The sequence below is a fragment of the Coregonus clupeaformis genome, chromosome 21 (assembly GCF_020615455.1).
Source record: "Coregonus clupeaformis isolate EN_2021a chromosome 21, ASM2061545v1, whole genome shotgun sequence".
NCBI classification, from domain to species: Eukaryota; Metazoa; Chordata; class Actinopteri; order Salmoniformes; family Salmonidae; genus Coregonus; species Coregonus clupeaformis.
Genome location: NC_059212.1, coordinates 28,513,274 through 28,535,412, shown reverse-complemented (window position 1 = coordinate 28,535,412; position 22,139 = coordinate 28,513,274). Strand labels below are relative to the sequence as shown.

At 45.7% G+C, this 22,139-nt stretch overlaps 1 protein-coding gene across 5 annotated transcripts in view; it reads right to left on the bottom strand.

Moving 5' to 3' along the window:
• Positions 1–22,139, bottom strand: part of LOC121535180 (nuclear receptor coactivator 2) — a 71,691-nt gene that overhangs the window by 14,503 nt on the left and 35,049 nt on the right. For all 5 annotated transcript variants that reach the window (XM_041841973.2, XM_041841977.2, XM_041841976.2 and 2 more), the window contains 12 exons: positions 18,112–18,284; positions 15,866–15,969; positions 8,467–8,644; positions 7,835–8,032; positions 6,716–6,817; positions 6,329–6,469; positions 6,004–6,151; positions 3,800–5,096; positions 1,944–2,169; positions 1,396–1,599; positions 985–1,167; positions 683–806 (listed from right to left, as the gene is read on the bottom strand). In XM_041841973.2, the coding sequence (XP_041697907.1) occupies positions 683–806; positions 985–1,167; positions 1,396–1,599; positions 1,944–2,169; positions 3,800–5,096; positions 6,004–6,151; positions 6,329–6,469; positions 6,716–6,817; positions 7,835–8,032; positions 8,467–8,644; positions 15,866–15,969; positions 18,112–18,284 (3,078 nt within the window). The remainder of the gene's footprint in view (positions 1–682; positions 807–984; positions 1,168–1,395; positions 1,600–1,943; positions 2,170–3,799; positions 5,097–6,003; positions 6,152–6,328; positions 6,470–6,715; positions 6,818–7,834; positions 8,033–8,466; positions 8,645–15,865; positions 15,970–18,111; positions 18,285–22,139) is intronic.

Here is a 22,139-nt window from a genome sequence, read left to right as displayed (position 1 = left end):
ATTCAAGTCCTACATTATTCAAGCATGTCATGTGGCACATACAGTACAGTATGTGCCACATTGACTCGGTCCCGGTAACCCCTCGCTACTGTTATTTTACTGCTGCTCTTTAATTATTTTTAACTTCTCTTTTTTACTTAACACTTATTTTTCTTAAAACTTTATTGTTGGTTAAGGGCTTGTAAGTAAGCATTTCACTGTAAGGTCTACACCTGTTGTATTCGGCGCATGTGACAAATACACTTTTATTTTATTTGAGTAATACAGTTCACACTCAACAAGATTAGCCTACTGAAGCTAGTTTAATTGATTTACCCAAGAGAGCATATAGCTAGCTACGTCTATGGGCTTTTATGTTTTTCTGTCGTGTGTAATGTGCAGTAGCCTATATCATATATGTATTGAATAACGGCTGGGCTTGGGCTCATTAAATGTCTTTAATGTAGGGCTCAAAAAAATTATTTAATGCATGGCTCATCAGGCTCAGATAGCATCAGGTTGAATTTGAGATCAAAGCTGTAATGAAATCCAGACATAGGCCTATTTATATGCTTTTGAATGACACTTCCGGTTTTGGTGGTGGGTTACCGAGAGAAAAGTGATTTATTATTCTCGGGATGGAACATTTGTAAAATACCTGGAATATATTCAACACTAGTCTGCACTGTGTGTAGCTAGTTACCTGTTCTGGTTCCCATAAAGTCCATGGTCTACAGACATCATGCGGTCAGGCCACGGGGCAGTCTGATTGGGCGGTGCCTGCTGCCCTGGGTAGGGAGGACCAGCCATCTCCATCTCTGATTGCACTGTTCAACAGACATTTTGAAAAGATTCAGAATAAGTTCAATTATAGCCTTCATAGGGCTCTAGATGGATACAGAGGCAAGGTGTGTGTGTGTGTGTGTGTGTGTGTATGCGTGTTAGGCGAAACGGGGGCAAGGTGTGCGTGTGTGGAGAAACATGGGCGGCAGCAGCAGCACTCACCGTTTCCCATCATCTGCATGGCGACCATCTGTCTGGGTCCAGGCTGCTGGTTGCTGGGCCTCATGGGGACTCCAGCGGAGACGTTGGGCACCATGCGACCATCAGGCCCCATTCTCTGCTGCAGAGCCTGGCCAATTGGCCCCTGAGGACCCCAACCCTGCTGCATGCCAGCCCGGGGCATGCCTAGGACAGGGAGACAGAAGAGGACAGACTAAGCTGAGCAAGGATCACTTCTAAACACTGGAACTGGACCCTATGGGCTCTGGTCAAAAGTAGTGCACTATAGAGGGAATAGGGTGCTATTTGGGACTGATCCTATATCCAATAATAACATGAAGTGGCATAGAAGAACACACAAAACATTTAGCTGGTAATACATAGCTTAATGACTTTTTAAACAAGACGACTCGCCTGCGTTGCCCATGTTAGCCTGGTTCTGCAGCATCCCGTGGTTTCCCATCATGGCTTGCTGCTGCATGACAGAGTAGGGGCTGCTGTTCCTGTGAGGAGGGAAGGGCCGGGGAGAACCATTGGCAGACATGTTGGACTGATCCAGGGACATACTGCGGACAGGGGGCCCTCGTCCTGGCTGGCCCATCCTGGGACCATTGAAGTCTGGGAGCACAAGACAGAAAAAGTTACACAATCATCTCACTAAACTATACTGGCTTGACCAAACCATTTTTCCCATATCAAAAGTAGGACAAAGTAGGTAGAAGTTGCCCCTAACTAACCGCCGACACAGGGTCATATATTCTTTATGATAGATTTGGGGAGGGTAAGCTGATCTCAGATCTTTGGTTAAGGGCTACTGCTATCTCGAGCTACTGGGGTTACTTCCCAAATGGCACCCTATTCTCTATACAGTGAGTGCACTACTTGACCAGGGCCCATAGGGAATAAGGTGCCATTTGGGATGTAACCTGGGACAGATAAGAGCAGAGGTGTGGTTAACTCACGTCCTGGGCCCATGCCTGGAAAGGCCTTCTGCTGGGTGTTGGTGCCCGTGGGACTGCTGTTGTTCTCGGTCATCTGCAGGATGTCGTTGATAATGGACTGCTTGTCTACGTTGGCGGGCAGAGACACGGGTCTGGACTGCTGCTGCTGGTGGTGGTGCTGGCCTGAAAAGAGCTGCCGCTGCTGGCTACACTGCAGATCATCCAAGATGTCTTCCAGCTCACTAGACTGCATATCCATGCACACAGACAAAGACGCAGATATAGACATACAAGTTATATATACACACATTAGAATAGCCTCCGGGAGCAGACATGAGTATGATAGTTGTATGTGGGAGGCCGTGTCCATGAGCATTTTGAAAACTCTGATCACTATGTACATACATAATATATAGATATTACAGAACATAAATGGTGTATATTTTCTAGCACAGGAAAACAGTCTGAACACTCCACATTAAAATATGTTTACATTTTTTCCAGATCCCTTTCTAATCAAGAAAACCAGTGCATAAAAAGCCTAAGCTACTTACTGTACGCATCACTGAGAATGAGCTTTTTCAGTGAAGGGAATGAGGCCTATAGATGGGAATGGAATCTTTCCTGCGCAGGCCCTTTCAAACAGGCAGGCCGATGGATAGAGGGGAGGATATAAATAGCCGGCTGCACTAATGAGGTCATGTATGATGTAAGGCCACTCCGCTCCACTCTGCATAGGGAGTTGGCTATTGGCAAACACAGACAGTAATGCCTCCCTATAGGCCAGTGTTTCCCAACCCTGGTCCTCCAGTACACCCAACAGTACACATTGTTGTTGTAGCCCTTGACAAACACCTCATTCAGCTCATTGAGGGCTTGATGATTAGTTGAATCAGGTGTGCTTGTCCAGGGCTACAATAAAAATGTATACTGTTGGGGGTACTGGTGGACAAGGGTTGGGAAAAACTGCTATAGGCTATAGGTACCCCAGATTGCATTTGTGAAAATGACCCCCAGAAAATCATATTGGTCTTATGCCCAATATTCTCCTCTGAACTGAATGTCTATAGTTCCTGTAGGGGAGATGTGTAGCCTAACGGCTTCCATCTAATTAAAGGTTGTAGTTCTTAGTTCCTCTTCCCACAGTGTGTCTGCTAGCTACCTCTCCATCTATCTCTTACCCCCTGAACACACAGACTTACTACAACCTTGTCATCCTCCTCACACACAAACACACACTCTACAGAAAGCACAGAGAGCTGGCAGTATAAACACTGGCTGCTAAGCTGTCTGCAGTCACCTAGGCCTTCCGGCTGCTGTTTAGACCAGGACGAGCACGGAGGAGCTACAGGAGCAGGCCACCAACGTGTGCCAACCAGCCAGCACTAAACACTACGGGACTCTCTCCTCCCTCCACTACCCCTGGCAATATGTTGTATTTCAGAGCCCCCACTGTCTGCCAGAGACTATTCAAGACAGACACCGGGCCAGCCTGCCTGCCTCACTCACTAGCCAGCTAGTTTTCAGGACCTGTCCTTGGATTTCACAAGGAGATCAACTTGGCTTTGGCAATGGCTAAGAGGTCTCAACAATAATCAACAAATCCTCACAGCATATTAAATGCCTGGCAGGGCAACAGATTCCCTAGTTAGCCTCTCACTAGGTATTATGTAATAAAGCACAAGAATCCAGGACAACCCCCAGGAGGCTGCATTGTATGGCTAGGCCTATTTCACAGACTAATCAGTGGTTGCGTCTTAAATGGCACCCATTTCCTATATAGTGCACTGCTTTTGACCAGGGCCCATAGAGGGAATAGGGTGTCATTTGGGACGTAGTCAGTGTATCATGACCATACACATTGCTGCTGTTCTGACCTGATCTGCCATGTTGTATCCCGGGTCATGCTTCTCCGTCTTCACGTTGGCCAGCTTCATCTCTGTTCCTGGCTCCATCTTGATGCCTTTCTCCTGCATGGTATTGTCGTCTTTGTCCAGCAGGTAGCGCAGCAGCGCATTGTCCTTCTTCTTGGGGCTAACGGGCTCCTGCTTGGTGGCCATCTCAGCCACGCTGGTGGCCATGCTGTCTGGTACTCCCTGGTCCTGACTCAGGTCCTTCCCCGTGGCCTCTGCCGTCAGCTTGGCCAGCTCCACCGGGGATGTGCTGTTCTGGAGGAGTCTGTGGAGGATCTTGTGTTTCTCCTTCAGCGAGGAGGAGTGGTTGTTGTGGCCACCTGGCCCCGTCCCAGGGTCCTTACAGTTGGGGTCCCCTCCCCCAGGGGCCCCGTGGGGCGAGCAGGGCTCCATGTGCTCCGACTTGTTGGTGAGCAGCTGCAGGAGCTTGGTGTGGCCCTTGCTGTTGAGGAGCCTGTTCTGGGCCTCAATCAGCTCTCCTCCCGGCCCTCCTCCTCCGAAGGGCTCGGGGGTGCCATCTTTCGACTCCCTCTGCTCCCCATCCTCCCCGTCTGGCTGGGACTGCTCTCCGTACGCTCCAAACATCTCCATCTCTCGCTCAGACGTGCTGCTGCGGTTGGCCAGCTGTCTGGAGATGGGGTTGTTACTGCTGCTGGCTCCACCACTACCAGGGGGACTCTGCATCTGCAGCAGATTGCTTGGCTTCCTGTCAGGTGACCCTGAGGACTGCCCCTGGGAGACCCTGTGGCATTCGCTGAGGGCCTGAAGTGCGTTGAGGGAGCTGTTACCAGTGTAGCCACCGTGGCTGTTCCCTACCCCTGGCGGAGAGTGAAGGCTGCCCGTCGGGGAGAAGGGTCCTGGGGGAGGAACCCGGGGGCTACCCGCCACACTGGGGCTCTGGCGGTGGCGTGGAGACAGCATGGTACCACCGCCACCCTGACCCCCCTGAGAGGTCACACTGGGGCTGCCCTGCGACGGGCTGTTCATCCCCATCTTGAGTGCATAGTTGCTGCAACCCTGAGGAGTGGGGGTTCGGTTCATAGTCCCATGGCATCCGTAACGTCCACCCTGCAGGGCGGCCATGTTGGTATTGCTGCTGACCATTGTGTCCTGGCCCTGGACCCCTAGCCCAGGGGACAGCCCAACCACACTGGGAGGGGGCAGCGAGGACATGGTGTTCATTGGCTGCTTCCCCATCCCCTGTCCTTGTCCTTGTCCCTGGCCAGACATGTCCGGGTTCATCCCACAGATTGTCTGCTCCCTGGAAGAGGGCCACACACAGACACACAGCTTTAGGGCGTAACAAAAATATAGGCTGTCTCAAATGGCACCGTATTCCCTTTATAGTGCACTACTTTTGACCAGAGCCATGGTCAAAAGTAGTGCACTATAAAGGGAATAGGGTGACATTTGGGACGCAACCGTACTAAAGGAAGCTGCTTTACGTCATTCCGGCTGAACTAGAGTAGCATAAAAAATGGCATTCAGCAATGGAATGACAATCGTAGTCAACTTTTTCCATTCAGACAGTACTTCTTCTATGATGGCTACTGATGATAAAAGATCATGTTGGCGATGACTAAAGTTCAGTCCTATGAGACACGGTCTGTGTACTCAACAGAGCAAACTCAAACACCAGTCGGGTCTCCACACGACAGTTCTAATGCGGCACACACCGAACAAGCTTTAGCAGCTCCAGGCACAGTTCGAAACACAAAGGCGTCATTGTGCACGGCACTGAAGCTACATTATGAGTTAGAGAATTCACCAAGAAAAAGCAAAGTTTGCAGTTGATCCACTCATTCTCAACAACAGTCCTGTCATTGTTTCCTTTTCTTGTCGAGCTCTGCCCCGGGGACACCAGTTAAACGGGTGAAACACTGGGGTAGCCTCCGAAATGGCACCCTATTCCCTTTAACGTGCACTACTTTGTAGTGCATTCCATAGGGCTCTCGCCAAAAGTAGCCCCTTTACAGGGAATAGGGAGCCATTTGGGGCACATCATATTACCTATGGTAAGGGATGAACTGAGCCTCCGTGGTGTGGCTGCACCTATAGAATTAGAATCAGTAGAACAGGCCAGGATCCATGTCTACGACTGCTGCGGTCCAAACAGTGGCTCTGATTGGGGGTTGAACTAGAGAGAGGAGGGGGTCAGGGGGATGTACCTCTGGAGGATGTGGAGGGACATGTAGAGCTGTGGTTCATTGGTGGCAGGGGAGCGCACTAGCTTGCTCTTGGTCTGGGCCGACACAATGGTACCGTCAGACAGGGAGAAGCGATACAGAGGGCTGAATGCATGGCCCTGTCTCAGGACTGGAGAGAGAAAGAATACGAGATATGAAAGAGACAGATTTACTGACACATGCTTTCAATTTTGGAGGACTCCATCGCCAACAAAGGCCTGCAGATCCAGTGAAACATTACAACACAGAATATAATTTATAGAACATAGAATATACAATAATATTATATGATTTCTATGCATTGTACCTTCTTGCTGATGCTTTTTTGCAAAGGACATCTCCCCGTCGTTCTGCAGGTGGAACCTCTGGATGCACCTCCTAACCAGGTCCTCCCAGCCTGGCTTCATGGAGGCTCTCAACAGACTGGTGTCCAGTGATGTGATCTTACCTACGATTATAATGCTAACAGTTAGTTTCCCTAGCTTCAGTCAATCAAACAACTTTATTTTATAAAACTCTTTTTACATCAGCAGTTGTCACAAAGTGCTTTGCAGTTACCCGGCCTAAACGCCAAACAGCAAGCAATGTACATTTCAAACATTCAACATTGAATGTGAATGATGAACCAACCCACATCAGGGGTGATGAGAGTAATAAATATGAATACTGTAGTAGTCCTAGAACTGTACCATACCTTGGAGATCCTGCCTGGTGGTAAAGCTCTCATATGTCGGGAGCATGGGCCTCTCTTTGATTGGAACCCTTCGTGCCACACAGATCAGACAAGACTGGAAATCTAGACGAGGAGGAGAAAAAACACAAATAAATATTCAAAGCTTTACATAGAAGGAGCTCAAGTTCATCGACATGACCTCGTCTTGGCTGGAGGGTGAAACAACGTGTCGATGTTCAGTTCACACCCTGCCTCAACTTTCCTAGCTACCGTCCCTCACTCTCCCCATCAACAGGTTTTCATTAGTGACGCGTCTCCATTGAATTTGCAGCTCTGGTGTGGTTTCAATGTCAAGAGAAAATTGTGGCTGAATAACTGGGAAGTGGCGGCGTATGGATGGCGGTACTAAAATTAGACATTAGAAACATATTTCCCTGGGAGCTCTGGGGGAAAGGAGGAAGTGGCAGCTACTAATTAGACGTCCCAGGGTCCTCTCTGAGGATGTGTCTGACGGATGACAGGAATCTTAAAATGAGGACAGGACACTGGAGAGATGGAGATGAACCGAGGAGAGAAGACATCTGACCACACAGAACTACAAGGTCATATTTACTAGGAACGAATGGAAACAAACAGGACGAATAGGGAAGGGACTACATGAATAGCCAATAAGGAACGCTTGTTTTTGTTTTTCGTTAAAAAACGTTTTGCACTAATGAATGCGACCCAGGTCTGTGATTTCTGTCCAAGCCTAAGCCCAGATGCGCTTTGGAAATACCTCCAATATTGGTAAACCTTACATTCCTAAAATAATGAGTTTAAAAGTGAAATTCTATTGAAGTGCACATGTAACATCTGTGACAGAAACATTAATGTTCCATGTTGGAAGATTTTGTGAAATTAACTAAGAGAGAGGACCTCATTCCAAGAGTTCAACATTAACCCCTTATTGGAAGACAGAAGAGACAATAACCGATCATCATGGTACTTTATGATGATGGGAAACAACCTTTTATATGTTCTTTTATTCACCTCTTTTATTGCCTTCTGTTTGTTTTGCATCTCCTTCATTTCATTGTTTTACTGTAAAGTGAGTTTTCAAATAAAGTTTGATTTGATGGTAAACAAACATTCATGTACCTTCTCCCTCCTCTTTGATGGACTTTGGCTCGGACACGGCGAAACACTGCATGGTCTCGTATTTCTGCTGCACCTCCTGGTCCTTGGGCTCCTGCTCACCCCTCTCCTCGGGCCCGTGGGGGTTGACCAACATGCGGCAGTTAAACGTGTGGCTATTCCTGTTGGGGTTCTCACTGGACCGCGGTGCCCTGCTGTTCACTGGGGGGCACACACAGGCGGTCAAAGGTCAAAACGATCAACTTACTGTCCCCATTGGCACTCAAATCACCATTACAAAGCACTTTTCTATCCAGTCCTTGTTGAGTCCCCGCCAGTTCAGATTGACTAATTCACTGCTGATTGAAAATCTCCTTAAAAGGGATAGTTCACCCAAATGACATATTGGGTTCCTTACCCTGTAAGCAGTCTATGGACAAGATATGACCGCAATCCATGCTTTGGAAAATGCTAATACAGGCCCTAAAACGGGAGCATTTGAAACAGTGGCCAGGTAGAACTATCCCTTTAACACTTTGCTACCAATGTTCCCTTCCACTGACAACCTTTCTCTCTATGTGGATGGTTGTGAAATCACATTAAACAGTGATGGAGTGATAGAGGAGTGAGAGAAGGGGAGGTGTAGTGTAACTCACCCAGGCTCTTGGGCAGCAGGTTCTTGATGAACTCAGCGTGGTCTCCTACGTGCAGGATGCTGTAGACGCTGGTGTTCATCAGCTCCTCCTGGTTATACAGCAGGTACTGGGTCACGTTCTCTGACACAAACACAATGTTCCCCTCCATGTTCACCACAAAGAAGAACCCGTCTAGGGCCTGGGGAGGAACACAACAGGAGTACAGGAAGACTGTTATTAGAAGAAAAATAAATACTTTATTGACGGAAATGTGTCTTTTGCTTTTACCCAACCCCTCCGATATACACACACCTACACACAAACAACATTAGGTTGGAGAGGGAGTAAAGGAAGAGGGTTATTAGTGAGTTATTGACAAAAACGTCAGACAGTATACAAAACGGGTCGTTATCTATTGCGTCACAAATTGTACTCTATTCCCTATATAGTGCACTGCTATTGAGCCCTATGAGACCTATGGGAGCCTTATGGGCCCTGGACAGTAGTGCACTAAATAGGGAATAGGGTGCCACTTTGGATGCAACCATGGTCTTGATCCAGGACGTGGGTTCCAATTGGCCAAGAGGAGAGTCAAGCGTTATTACTGAGTCATTAACCAAAAAGTTATCTTACAGAGTCATTACAGTGAGGATAGAAAATGACAAAATGGTGAGCCATCATGGTCCATCTATGGAAGCAAACAAACCATTTACAACTATGACAAACCACTTATTTCTACTATACAGCCATTACAAAGAAAAGGGCATAAGACGTTAAGTGCCACACAAAGAGTCAATTATGGCAGCACAACGCTAACACACCAAGTCAGATTCAGAGCTCCGAGATCAAAACTTAAGTAGAAAATAGTTGTACGTAAAATGAGGGAAAACATTGGGCTCGCTAACAACATGTGACAAGAGGGTTTTGTTCCAAATGGTACCCTATTCCCTTTTCAGTGCACTACTTTTGACCAGTGCCCATAGGGACTCTGCTCAAAAGTAGTGCACGATATAGGGAATAGGGTACCATTTGGGATGCAGCCTGGGTCTTATCGTTAAAACATGACGGTGCTCTGTAGCAATAAGAGACGGTTGGAATATAACCATGCATTACTGCACAGCGAACCGACTCAACCGAGAGCATTGCACAGCAACATGAAATTAACTTTTGCACTTCTTCGTCTAGATACCCCAGATTCCCTCCTCATCATCCTCAGTGAGCTAAATAGCTTGGAGAAAAGGAAGTCTCATCACGACATGTTAAGAGCCCCAGCCAGAGTGTGTGTGTGTAACACACAAGACAGCCAGGCCATTAACCTCATCCCCTGAGCCAAAAACTGTACGCACAAGGCTGTAATACCTCATTCTGGCCTGGCAACAATTCACTGTCATATTAGTGTGGTTGGGTGTACTGTACTATGCAACTAAAGTACAATGAAAACTAGGGTAACAAACTAGGCATGAAACTGAACACCAACACGATTAAAAGAGGACTACTCTTCCACTCTTCCTCTATCAACTTGCTTCAGCCATGGTGCAACTGCAGATATTCTGTGTGTCATAAATAGACAGAGAAACTCTGTTAAAAGCTACGATTTCGGGTAAATTCCCTGTTCTCTTGGCAGCTCCAGAGAGGCTTCTCTGAATTTGCTTTATGGCCCGTGGTTGGTTACCGTCAGGACTGATGAGTAACCCACCCCTGGCTAGTGAATGTGTGCATCCTCCTAAATGGCACCCTATTCCCTATTTAGTGCACTACTTTTGACCAGTGCCCTATGGCCCCTGGTCAAACGTAATGCACTATAAAAGGGAATAGGATGCCATTTGGGACAAAGGCGTAGCCTTTCTGTTGGCTCAGCACTGTACTCTCCTCCACCACGCCAGCTGACCGGCTGTGAATGGTCCCTTCTCCCAGCCTGCACCACTTCAAACAGCGCGGACAACCGGCCGCAGTGGTTATATTTAGAGTCTCCTGTGTCTGAATGCAGTGACATAGGGACCAGAGCGAGTATAAATACCCACTGACACGACAGATTAAACAGAGCTGGAGAATAACACTGGCAGCCACTCACTGATGACCACTTTCCCACCACATAGATAGAGGGACCGCTCTGTCTGACGTCAGTCACACGAGAACAAGGCTAGCGCATTGGTGAACAACTTGTCCTGATGAACACCCAGTTTGGGGTCTAAACTTTGTCTATTTCCACACTTTGGGAGCATTATACCAGTGTGCGGATTCACTTTTTGTTCTATTGTGCATTAATAAACTTGCAGGTGAGTTGGCTACAACCATACGCAGGGGGAGTTATACAGTGCATTCGGAAAGTATTCAGCCCCCTTCACTTTTGACCCCAAGAAGACAGGACAACTTCACCGCATCAAAGGGACGATGGACGGGGCCATGTACCGTCAAATCTTGGGTGAGAACCTCCTTCCCTCAGCCAGGGCATTGAAAATGGATCGTGGATGGGTATTCCAGCATGACAATGACCCAAAACACACGGCCAAGGCAACAAAGGAGTGGCTCAAGAAAAAGCACATTAAGGTCCTGGAGTGGCCTAGCCAGTCTCCAGACCTTAATCCCATATAAAATCTGTGGAGGGAGCTGAAGGTTCGAGTTGCCATACGTCAGCCTCGAAACCTTAATGACTTGGAGAAGATCTGCAAAGAGGAGTGGGACAAAATCCCTCCTGAGATGTGTGCAAACCTGGTGGCCAACTACAAGAAACGTCTGACCTCTGTGATTACCAACAAGGGTTTTGCCAGCAAGTACTAAGTCATGTTTTGCAGAGGGGTCAAATACTTATTTCCCTCATTAAAATGCTAATCAATTTCTAAAATTTTTTGACATGCATTTTTCTGGATTTTTATGTTGTTATTCTGTCTCTCACTGTTCAAATAAACCTACCATTAAAATTATAGACTGATCATGTATTTGTCAGTGTTCAAACATACAAAATCAGCAGGGGATCAAATACTTTTTTCCCCTCACTGTGTGTGTGTGTGTGTGTGTGTGTGTGTGTGTGTGTGTGTGTGTGTGTGTGTGTGTGTATATGTATATATATATATATATATATATATATATATATATATATACATATATATACATATATATATATACATATATATACACATATATATACACACACATATACACACACACTGCTCAAAAAAATAAAGGGAACACTAAAATAACACATCCTAGATCTGAATGAATGAAATAATCTTATTAAATACTTTTTTCTTTACATAGTTGAATGTGCTGACAACAAAATCACACAAACATTATCAATGGAAATCAAATGTATCAACCCATGGAGGTCTGGATTTGGAGTCACCCTCAAAATTAAAGTGGAAAACCACACTACAGGCTGATCCAACTTTGATGTAATGTCCTTAAAACAAGTCAAAATGAGGCTCAGTAGTGTGTGTGGCCTCCACGTGCCTGTATGACCTCCCTACAATGCCTGGGCATGCTCCTGATGAGGTGGCGGATGGTCTCCTGAGGGATCTCCTCCCAGACCTGGACTAAAGCATCCGCCAACTCCTGGACAGTCTGTGGTGCAACGTGGCGTTGGTGGATGGAGCGAGACATGATGTCCCAGATGTGCTCAATTGGATTCAGGTCTGGGGAACGGGCGGCCCAGTCCATAGCATCAATGCCTTCCTCTTGCAGGAACTGCTGACACACTCCAGCCACATGAGTTCTAGCATTGTCTTGCATTAGGAGGAACCCAGGGCCAACCACACCAGCATATGGTCTCACAAGGGGTCTGAGGATCTCATCTAGGTACCTAATGGCAGTCAGGCTACCTCTGGCGAGCACATGGAGGGCTGTGCGGCCCCCCAAAGAAATGCCACACCACACCATGACTGACCCACCGCCAAACCAGTCATGCTGGAGGATGTTGCAGGCAGCAGAACGTTCTCCACGGCGTCTCCAGACTCTGTCACATCTGTCACGTGCTCAGTTTGAACCTGCTTTCATCTGTGAAGAGCACAGGGCGCCAGTGGCGAATTTGCCAATCTTGGTGTTCTCTGGCAAATGCCAAACGTTCTGCACGGTGTTGGGCTGTAAGCACAATCCCCACCTGTGGACGTCGGGCCCTCATACCACCCTCATGGAGTCTGTTTCTGACTGTTTGAGCAGACACATGCACATTTGTGGCCTGCTGGAGGTCATTTTGCAGGGCTCTGGCAGTGCTCCTCCTGCTCAAAGGCGGAGGTAGCAGTCCTGCTGCTGGGTTGTTGCCCTCCTACGGCCTCCTCCACGTCTCCTGATGTACTGGCCTGTCTCCTGGTAGCGCCTCCATGCTCTGGACACTACGCTGACAGACACAGCAAACCTTCTTGCCACAGCTCGCATTGATGTGCCATCCTGGATGAGCTGCACTACCTGAGCCACTTGTGTGGGTTGTAGACTCTGTCTCGTGCTACCACTAGAGTGAAAGCACCGCCAGCATTCAAAAGTGACCAAAACATCAGCCAGGAAGCATAGGAACTGAGAAGTGGTCTGTGGTCACCACCTGCAAAACCAGTCCTTTATTGGGTGTGTCTTGCTAATTGCCTATAATTTCCACCTGTTGTCTATTCCATTTGCACAACACCATGTGAAATGTATTGTCAATCAGTGTTGCTTCCTAAGTGGACAGTTTGATTTCACAGAAGTTTGATTGACTTGGAGTTACATTGTGTTGTTTAAGTGTTCCTTTTATTTTTTTTAGCAGTATATATATATATATATATATATACATACATATATACACACACAAGTATTTGATACACTGCCGATTTTGCAGGTTTTCCTATTTACAAAGCATGTAGAGGTCTGTAATTTTTATCATATGTACACTTTAACGGTGAGAGACGGAATCTAAAACAAAAATCCAGAAAATCACATTGTATGATTTTTAAGTAATTAATTTGCATTTTATTGCATGACATAAGTATTTGATCACCTACCAACCAGTAAGAATTCCAGCTCTCACAGACCTGTTAGTTTTTCTTTAAGAAGCCCTTCTGTTCTCCACTCATTACCTGTATTAACTGCACCTGTTTGAACTCGTTACCTGTATAAAAGACACCTGTCCACACACTCAATCAAACAGACTCCAACCTCTCCACAATGGCCAAGACCAGAGAGCTGTGTAAGGACATCAGGGATAAAATTGTAGACCTGCACAAGGCTGGGATGGGCTACAGGACAATAGGCAAGCAGCTTGGTGAGAAGGCAACAGCTGTTGGCGCAATTATTAGAAAATGGAAGAAGTTCAAGATGACGGTCAATCACCCTCGGTCTGGGGCTCCATGCAAGATCTCACCTCGTGGGGCATCAATGATCATGAGGAAGGTGAGGGATCAGCCCAGAACTACACGGCAGGACCTGGTCAAAGACCTGAAGAGAGCTGGGACCACAGTCTCGAAGAAAACCATTAGTAACACACTACGCTGTCATGGATTAAAATCCTGCAGCGCACGCAAGGTCCCCCTGCTCAAGCCAGCGCATGTCCAGGCCCGTCTGAAGTTTGCCAATGACCATCTGGATGATCCAGAGGAGGAATGGGAGAAGGTCATGTGGTCTGATGAGACAAAAATAGAGCTTTTTGGTCTAAACTCCACTCGCCGTGTTTGGAGGAAGAAGAAGGATGAGTACAACCCCAAGAACACCATCCCAACTGTGAAGCATGGAGGTGGAAACGTCATTCTTTGGGGATGCTTTTCTGCAAAGGGGACAGGACGACTGCACCGTATTGAGGGTAGGATGGATGGGGCCATGTATCGCGAGATCTTGGCCAACAACCTCCTTCCCTCAGTAAGAGCATTGAAGATGGGTCGTGACTGGGTCTTCCAGCATGACAACGACCCGAAACACACAGCCAGGGCAACTAAGGAGTGCCTCCGTAAGAAGCATCTCAAGGTCCTGGAGTGGCCTAGCCAGTCTCCAGACCTGAACCCAATAGAACATCTTTGGAGGAAGCTGAAAGTCCGTATTGCCCAGCGACAGCCCCGAAACCTGAAGGATCTGGAGAAGGTCTGTATGAAGGAGTGGGCCAAAATCCCTGCTGCAGTGTGTGCAAACCTGGTCAAGACCTACAGGAAACGTATGATATCTGTAATTGCAAACAAAGGTTTCTGTACAAAATATTAAGTTCTGCTTTTCTGATGTATCAAATACTTATGTCATGCAATAAAATGCAAATGAATTACTTAAAAATCATACAATGTGATTTTCTGGATTTTTAGATTCTGTCTCTCACAGTTGAAGTGTACCCTATGATAAACATTACAGACCTCTACATGCTTTGTAAGTAGGAAAACCTGCAACATCGGTAGTGTATCAAATACTTGTTCTCCCCACTGTATATATATATATATAAAATACATATATATATATATAAAATACCTTATTTACATAAGTAATTAGACCCTTTGCTATGAGACTCAAAATTGAGTTCAGGTGCATCCTGTTTCCATTGATCATCCTTGACATGTTTCTATAACTTGATTGGAGTCCACCTGTGGTAAATTCAATTGATTGGACATGATTTGGAAAGGCACACCTGTCTATATAAGGTCCCACAGTTGACAGCACATGTCAGTGCAAAAACCAAGCCATGAGGTCGAAGGAATTGTCTGTAGAGCTCTGAGACAGGATTGTGTCGAGGCACAGATCTGGGGAAGGGTACCAAAACATTTCTGCAGCATTGAAGGTCCCCAAGAACACAGAGGCCTCCATCATTCTTAAATGGAAGAAGCTTTGAACCACCAAGAATCTTCCTAGAGCTGGCCGCCCGGCCAAACTGAGCAATCGGGGGAGAAGGGCCTTGGTCAGGGAGGTGACCAAGAACCAGATGGTCACTCTGACAGAGCTCCAGAGTCCCTCTGTGGAGATGGGAGAATCTTCCAGAAGGACAATCATCTCTGCAGCACGCCACCAAAACAGGCCTTTATGGTAGAGTGGCCAGACGGAAGCCACTCCTCAGTAAAAGGCACATGACAGCCCGCTTGGAGTTTGCCAAAAGGCACCTAAAGGACTCTGACCATGACACAAGATTCTCTGGTCTGATGAAACCAAGATTGAACTCTTTGGCCAGAATGCCAAGCATCATGTCTGGAGGAAACCTGGCACAAAAGTTTTATTTTTAATACATTTGAAAAATATATATAAAAACATGTCATTATGGGGTGTTGTGTGTAGATTGATGAGGGGGAAAAACAATTTAATCCATTTTAGAGTAAGGCTGTGACGTAAAAAAAAAAGGTGGAAAAGGTGAAGGGGTCTGAATACTTTCCCAATGCACTGTATACCCCTATATCTTTTAAATGTGTTCAAAATCTAAATCAGTGTCGATTTCACAAGCCCTGCTAATCATGTGACTTGAGAGTGAGTGTTGTCAATAGTGTGTGCTCCCACCCACCTCGAGCATCATTGGTCCAAGAGCATCTTTGTCAATAACGCTTTGGCCTGTTGACGAGACATCTGCTTTCTGTACATCCTCTGCATTGGCAGTAGTCGTTTTCTCTGCAGAGAGACAGAGAGACAGAGAGAGAGAGGAGGTTGTTAGACATGTTTCACAACTTAACATGTAATCATGTCGTCAGCAGCAGCAGAGGGAGTGTTTTGTTGAAAACCTGACTAAAACATACCATTGTCTCAACAAAATCCTGAGATGGGAGGAACAGAAGACAACACAACCAATTTGTCATTCTAACTGACAAAATTATTATTTTAGAAAAAGATAAGACCAATTACAATTGGTGGTTTGTGTGGTTGATGATTCATTTATCAGATGCAATCGTTTTACCAGCTCTGAGGGTCCTTGACAATTACTACAACAGGTGTTGTTGTATTAATATTATTTTGTCAGAGCCAACTGATTACCATTAGCAACATAATTTCCCATTAAACAGTCTCCCACAGTACTGTTGATTTACTTGGCAATAATATTTGCAACGGTTGACTTAAATACCAGTGTGCATCATTGAGTGTGGTGTTAATTCCTCACTAGGCCCCTCCCCTACAGTCTCTCCCCCTCTCTCCATTGGTTGGTGCCACTACAGAGTCAAGCTGTTTGTTGTCTGTCCTGTCTGCCTCATTAGGGTACATAGCTGACATTCATGTCCCTGTAAACTGAGCCTGTACATCAACTACCACTGGGCCTGTACATCATGTACACCAGCTACCCTCTATTCACACTGGGCCTACACACCAACACATTGCTGTCAACGTAGATGTAATTAACAAAACCAAGTAGGATCCATGTTGGATCCAGTGATAAAGGGTGAGTGAGTGAGGGAGAGGGAGAACCCATTGCAGTGGGCCTGGGCAGAGCGAGCTCAACATTACTCTCCATTCAATCACTAAACTCAGTGGAGATGGACTGGGACCCAGTGCTCTGTGGTACACAACACATGTAAGGTTGTAACTACCGTACCTGGGATTGTTCTTGCCTCCGGCATTTGTCCCAAATAGCACTTTATTCCCTACATAGTGCACTACTTTTGACCAGGGCCCATACGGATCTGGTCAAAATAAGTTAACTATATAGGAAATAGGGAGTCATCTGGGACGCAGACCTTGACTGCTGTTTTGAGACTGAATTGGCCAACATTTTACAGTAAACAGCTGTTAAACATAACCGCCATTCAACCATGAATAAATATATTCTGTAAAAATGCCGCTAAGAGAATTGAGTGCAATTGTGTGACCGACATAATGGTGGGAAGCTGTGTGTTAGCTTAAACGCTCAAAATCAATATCTTATCATGTAGAATGACAAATCCATCAATATTAAGGATAGTTTTGTCTTCACAGCATCGCACGCTGCTGTATGCACTGCAGCTGCACAAACTGTAGACAATAACAACACCAACACACTGTATAATACAGTAAGCTGACTCTCATACTAACATGTTATCAAAAGCTGGAACTGCAGGAAGCTTTTCACATCATACAGTAGGGGTTGCGTCCCAAAAGGCACCCTATTCCATACAGTGCACTACTTTTGACCGGAGCCCTATGGACCTTGGTCAAAAGTAGTGCACTATAAAGGAAATAGGGTTCCGTTGGAGATGCAACCTACGTACTGTCAGAGCTCTCTCGCTCGCTCTCTGCCACAGGCGCTCACACCAATTCAGAGTCTTGCATCACATTGCGCATTATTACATAATCCAGTGAGTGAATCACAAATAGCCTGCTTCTTCTTTGTCATCATCATCATCATGAAGAGCATCTCATCTGACTGACTCACTGCCGCTGTGTGTGTGTGTGTGTGTGTGTGTGTGTGTGTGTGTGTGTGTGTCTGATCTGCTGCAGTCTGCCCTTCCAGAGAGCAGTCTGTATTTCTACGCAGACAGGCACAAAAACAGACAGGTAGGTAGGCGCACACACACCATGCCCTTTCAGCACATCTCTCCCCCAGACACCTTCCAAGCACAGACATCTCACTGAGTCATCAGGACCCCACAACGCATCTCGCAGCTGACTAAAATACATACACATCCACAAATGCACACGCACACATAAAAAACGCACAGTAAAGGATGGTGTTTTGAAGAACGTAGGTAATTGTTGTGACATATAGGAATATGTGTGCTTAAAATGAAGGGCAAGTCACTCAATAGTAGAAAATAAAAGGATCAAGTCAAATAAAGAAAGCCTTACCCTGCTCTTTTATTTGACGAATCTGCTTCACAGTTTCTTTCAAGATTGCACATTTGTCAGGCTTGACATTGAAGTTGTCAATGTCGTTGATGTTTGCAAAGATCAACTCAGCCAGTTCTTCAATGTATTTGTTTTCATGCTCCCGGTTTGGCTTTTCCGTGCTCCGCTTGGGGCTGTGGAGACAGAGACACAGGTAAGATGACGATGCAGGGAGGGCAGGGTCACACTGATTAGGAAAAACACAGCAATACGTGTGGCATTTGTTTATCAAAGCTTAAGCAAGCAATATAGATAGCCTATACAGGTACCTTAGATTAGCCGACAGCCCAACCAAAATAAACGTCACTGTATTCTGCCATTGCTTGACCAGTGTATGAACAGACAGGCTCTGGTCAAAAGTAGTGCACTATACAGTGAGGGAAAAAAAGTATTTGATCCCCTGCTGATTTTGTTCGTTTGCCCACTGACAAAGAAATGATCAGTCTATAATTTTAACGGTAGGTTTATTTGAATAGTGAGAGACAGAATAACAACAACAAAATCCAGAAAAACGCATGTCAAAAATGTTATCAATTGATTTGCATTTTAATGAGGGAAATAAGTATTTGACTCCCTCTCAATCAGAAAGATTTCTGGCTCCCAGGTGTCTTTTATACAGGTAACGAGCTGAGATTAGGAGCACACTCTTAAGGGAGTGCTCCTAATCTCAGCTTGTTACCTGTATAAAAGACACCTGTCCACAGAAGCAATCAATCAATCAGATTCCAAACTCTCCACCATGGCCAAGACCAAAGAGCTCTTCAAGGGTGTCAGGGACAAGATTGTAGACCTACACAAGGCTGGAATGGGCTTCAAGACCATCGCTAAGCAGCTTGGTGAGAAGGTGACAACAGTTGGTGCAATTATTCGCAAATGGAAGAAACACAAAATAACTGTCAATCTCCCTCGGCCTGGGGCTCCATGCAAGATCTCACCTCATGGAGTTGCAATGATCATGAGAACGGTGAGGAATCAGCCCAGAACTACACGGGAGGATCTTGTCATTGATCTCAAGGCAGCTGGGACCATAGTCACCAATAAAACAATTGGTAACACACTACGCCGTGAAGGACTGAAATCCTGCAGCGCCCGCAAGGTCCCCCTGCTCAAGAAAGCACATATACAGGCCCGTCTGAAGTTTGCCAATGAACATCTGAATGATTCAGAGGAGAACTGGGTGAAAGTGTTGTGGTCAGATGAGACCAAAATGGAGCTCTTTGGCATCAACTTAACTTGCCGTGTTTGGAGGAGGAGGAATGCTGCCTATGACCCCAAGAACACCATCCCCACCGTCAAACATGGAGGTGGAAACATTATGCTTTTGGGGTGTTTTTCTGCTAAGGGGACAGGACAACTTCACCGCATCAAAGGGACGATGGATGGGGCCATGTACCGTCAAATCTTGGGTGAGAACCTTCTTCCCTCAGCCAGGGCATTGAAAATGGGTTGTGGATGGGTATTCCAGCATGACAATGACCCAAAACACACGGCCAAGGCAACAAAGGAGTGGCTCAAGAAGAAGCACATTAAGGTCCTGGAGTGGCCTAGCCAGTCTCCAGACCTTAATCCCATAGAAAATCTGTGGAGGGAGCTGAAGGTTCGAGTTGCCAAACATCAGCCTCGAAACCTTAATGACTTGGAGAAGATCTGCAAAGAGGAGTGGGACAAAATCCCTCCTGAGATGTGTGCAAACCTGGTGGCCAACTACAAGAAACGTCTGACCTCTGATTGCCAACAAGGGTTTTGCCACCAAGTACTAAGTCATGTTTTGCAGAGGGGTCAAATACTTATTTCCCTCATTAAAATGCTAATCAATTTATAAACATTTTTGACATGCGTTTTTCTGGATTTTTTTGTTGTTATTCTGTCTCTCACTGTTCAAATAAACCTACCATTAAAATTATAGACTGATCATGTACAAAATCAGCAGGGGATCAAATACTTTTTTCCCCTCACTGTATATGGAATAGGGTGCTATTTGAGATGCAGCCAATATAACCGTATGACCAGCGTATGACCTGACTGTGGAATGACCTTCTAGAGCAGTTCATCTGAGTGATCTGTAACAGGGTTTCCGTTAGGAAAATGTGGCGCCGGACATTTGACCCGCAGCATTTTAATTTACCGGACATTTAAGAAATCTACTAGACCCATATGCATTGGTTGCGTAACGTGATTAAGGTGTCCACCCACGGTTCTCAGAATGATATAAATCACATTTAGTTTACTGTAATTCATCTTAACATGCAACTCGGCTGCAATGGCGAGCGTCATTCTTACCGAATTCCGATGAGCAATTTGAAGATGCTATCCACCTCTATGCGGACGACACCATTTTGTATACATCTGGCCCTTCATTGGACACTGTGTTAACAAACCTCCAAACGAGCTTCAACGCCATACAACACTCCTTCTGTAGCCTCCAACTGCTCTTAAACACTAGTAAAACTAAATGCATGCTCTTCAATCGAACGCTGCTAGCACCCACCCACCCGACTAGAATCACTACTCTCGGCGGATCTGACCTAGAGTATGTGGACAACTACAAATACCTAGGTGTCTGGTTAGACTGTAAACTCTCCTTCCAGACTCGCATTAAGCATCTCCAATCAAAAGTTAGATCTAGAATCGGCTTCCTATTTCACAACAAAGCCTCCTTCACTCATGCTGCCAAACATGCCCTCGTAAAACTGACTATCCTACCGATCCTTGACTTTGGCGATGTCATTTACAAAATAGCCTCCAACACTCTACTCAGCAAATTGGATGTAGTCTATCACAGTGCCATCCGTTTTGTCACCAAAGCCCCATATACTACCCACCGTTGTGACCTGTACGCTCTTGTTGGCTGGCCCTCACTACATATTCGTTGCCAAACCCACTGGCTCCAGGCCATCTATAAATCACTGCTAGGCAAATCCCCGTCTTATCTTAGCTCACTGGTCACCATAGCAACACCCACCCGTAGTCTGCGCTCCAGCAGGTATATCTCACTGGTCATCCCCAAAGCCAGCACCTCCTTTGGCTGCCATTCCTTTGAGTTCTCTGCTGCCAATAACTGGAACGAACTGCAAAAATCTCTGAAGCTGGAGACTCTTATCTCTCCCTCACTAACTTTAAGCGTTAGTTGTCAGAGCAGCTTACCGATCACTGCACCTGTACACAGCCCATCTGAAATTAGCCCGCCCAACTACCTCATCCCTATATTGTTATTTATTTTGCACCCCAGTATCTCTATTTGCACATCATCTTTTGCACATCTATCATTCCAGTGTTAATTACGAAATTGTAACCATTTTTGCACTATGGCCTATTTATTTATTGCCTTACCTCCATAACTTACTACATTCGCACACACTGTATATATATTTTCTGTTGTATTTTTGACTTTATGTTTTGTTTACCCCATATGTAACTCTGTGTTGTTGTTTTTTTAATCGCACTGCTTTGCTTTATCTTGGCCAGTTCTCAGTTGTAAATGAGAACTTGTTCTCAACTGGCTTACCTGGTTAAATAAAGGTAAAATAAAATAAATAAAAATGTTAGAATACATAGGCAGCACGTCCATACGGCTAGGGGAAGCTTTCCCTAAAGTAAATTGAATTACCAAATTTATATAGCCTAATTAGCTTACGCTGGTCTATACAGAAACAAATCCAATCATTCAAAATAGGTTACTACACCAGAAAGCACAGGATTTGGCCACAGAGGATCATTAGCTTATTTTTTTATATTTTTTTATCGCATTGTCTACGGTTGGAAGGGCCAACAATTTGGGCAGATCGCGTGGCAAATACCAAATAGATGATTGCTGAGTTGCGACTGTCAGTGAAAAGCAGAGACCCCAAGCTTGGCATATCGCAATATTTAAAATACAAATCGAGGAAAAATAGTTTGGAAAACAAATGGCTATTGCTGTAAAGAGAAGACAATGTAAAGACTCTAATCTGTCTTTTAGTTATCAAAATTCTCAACTTAATTGCGCGAAA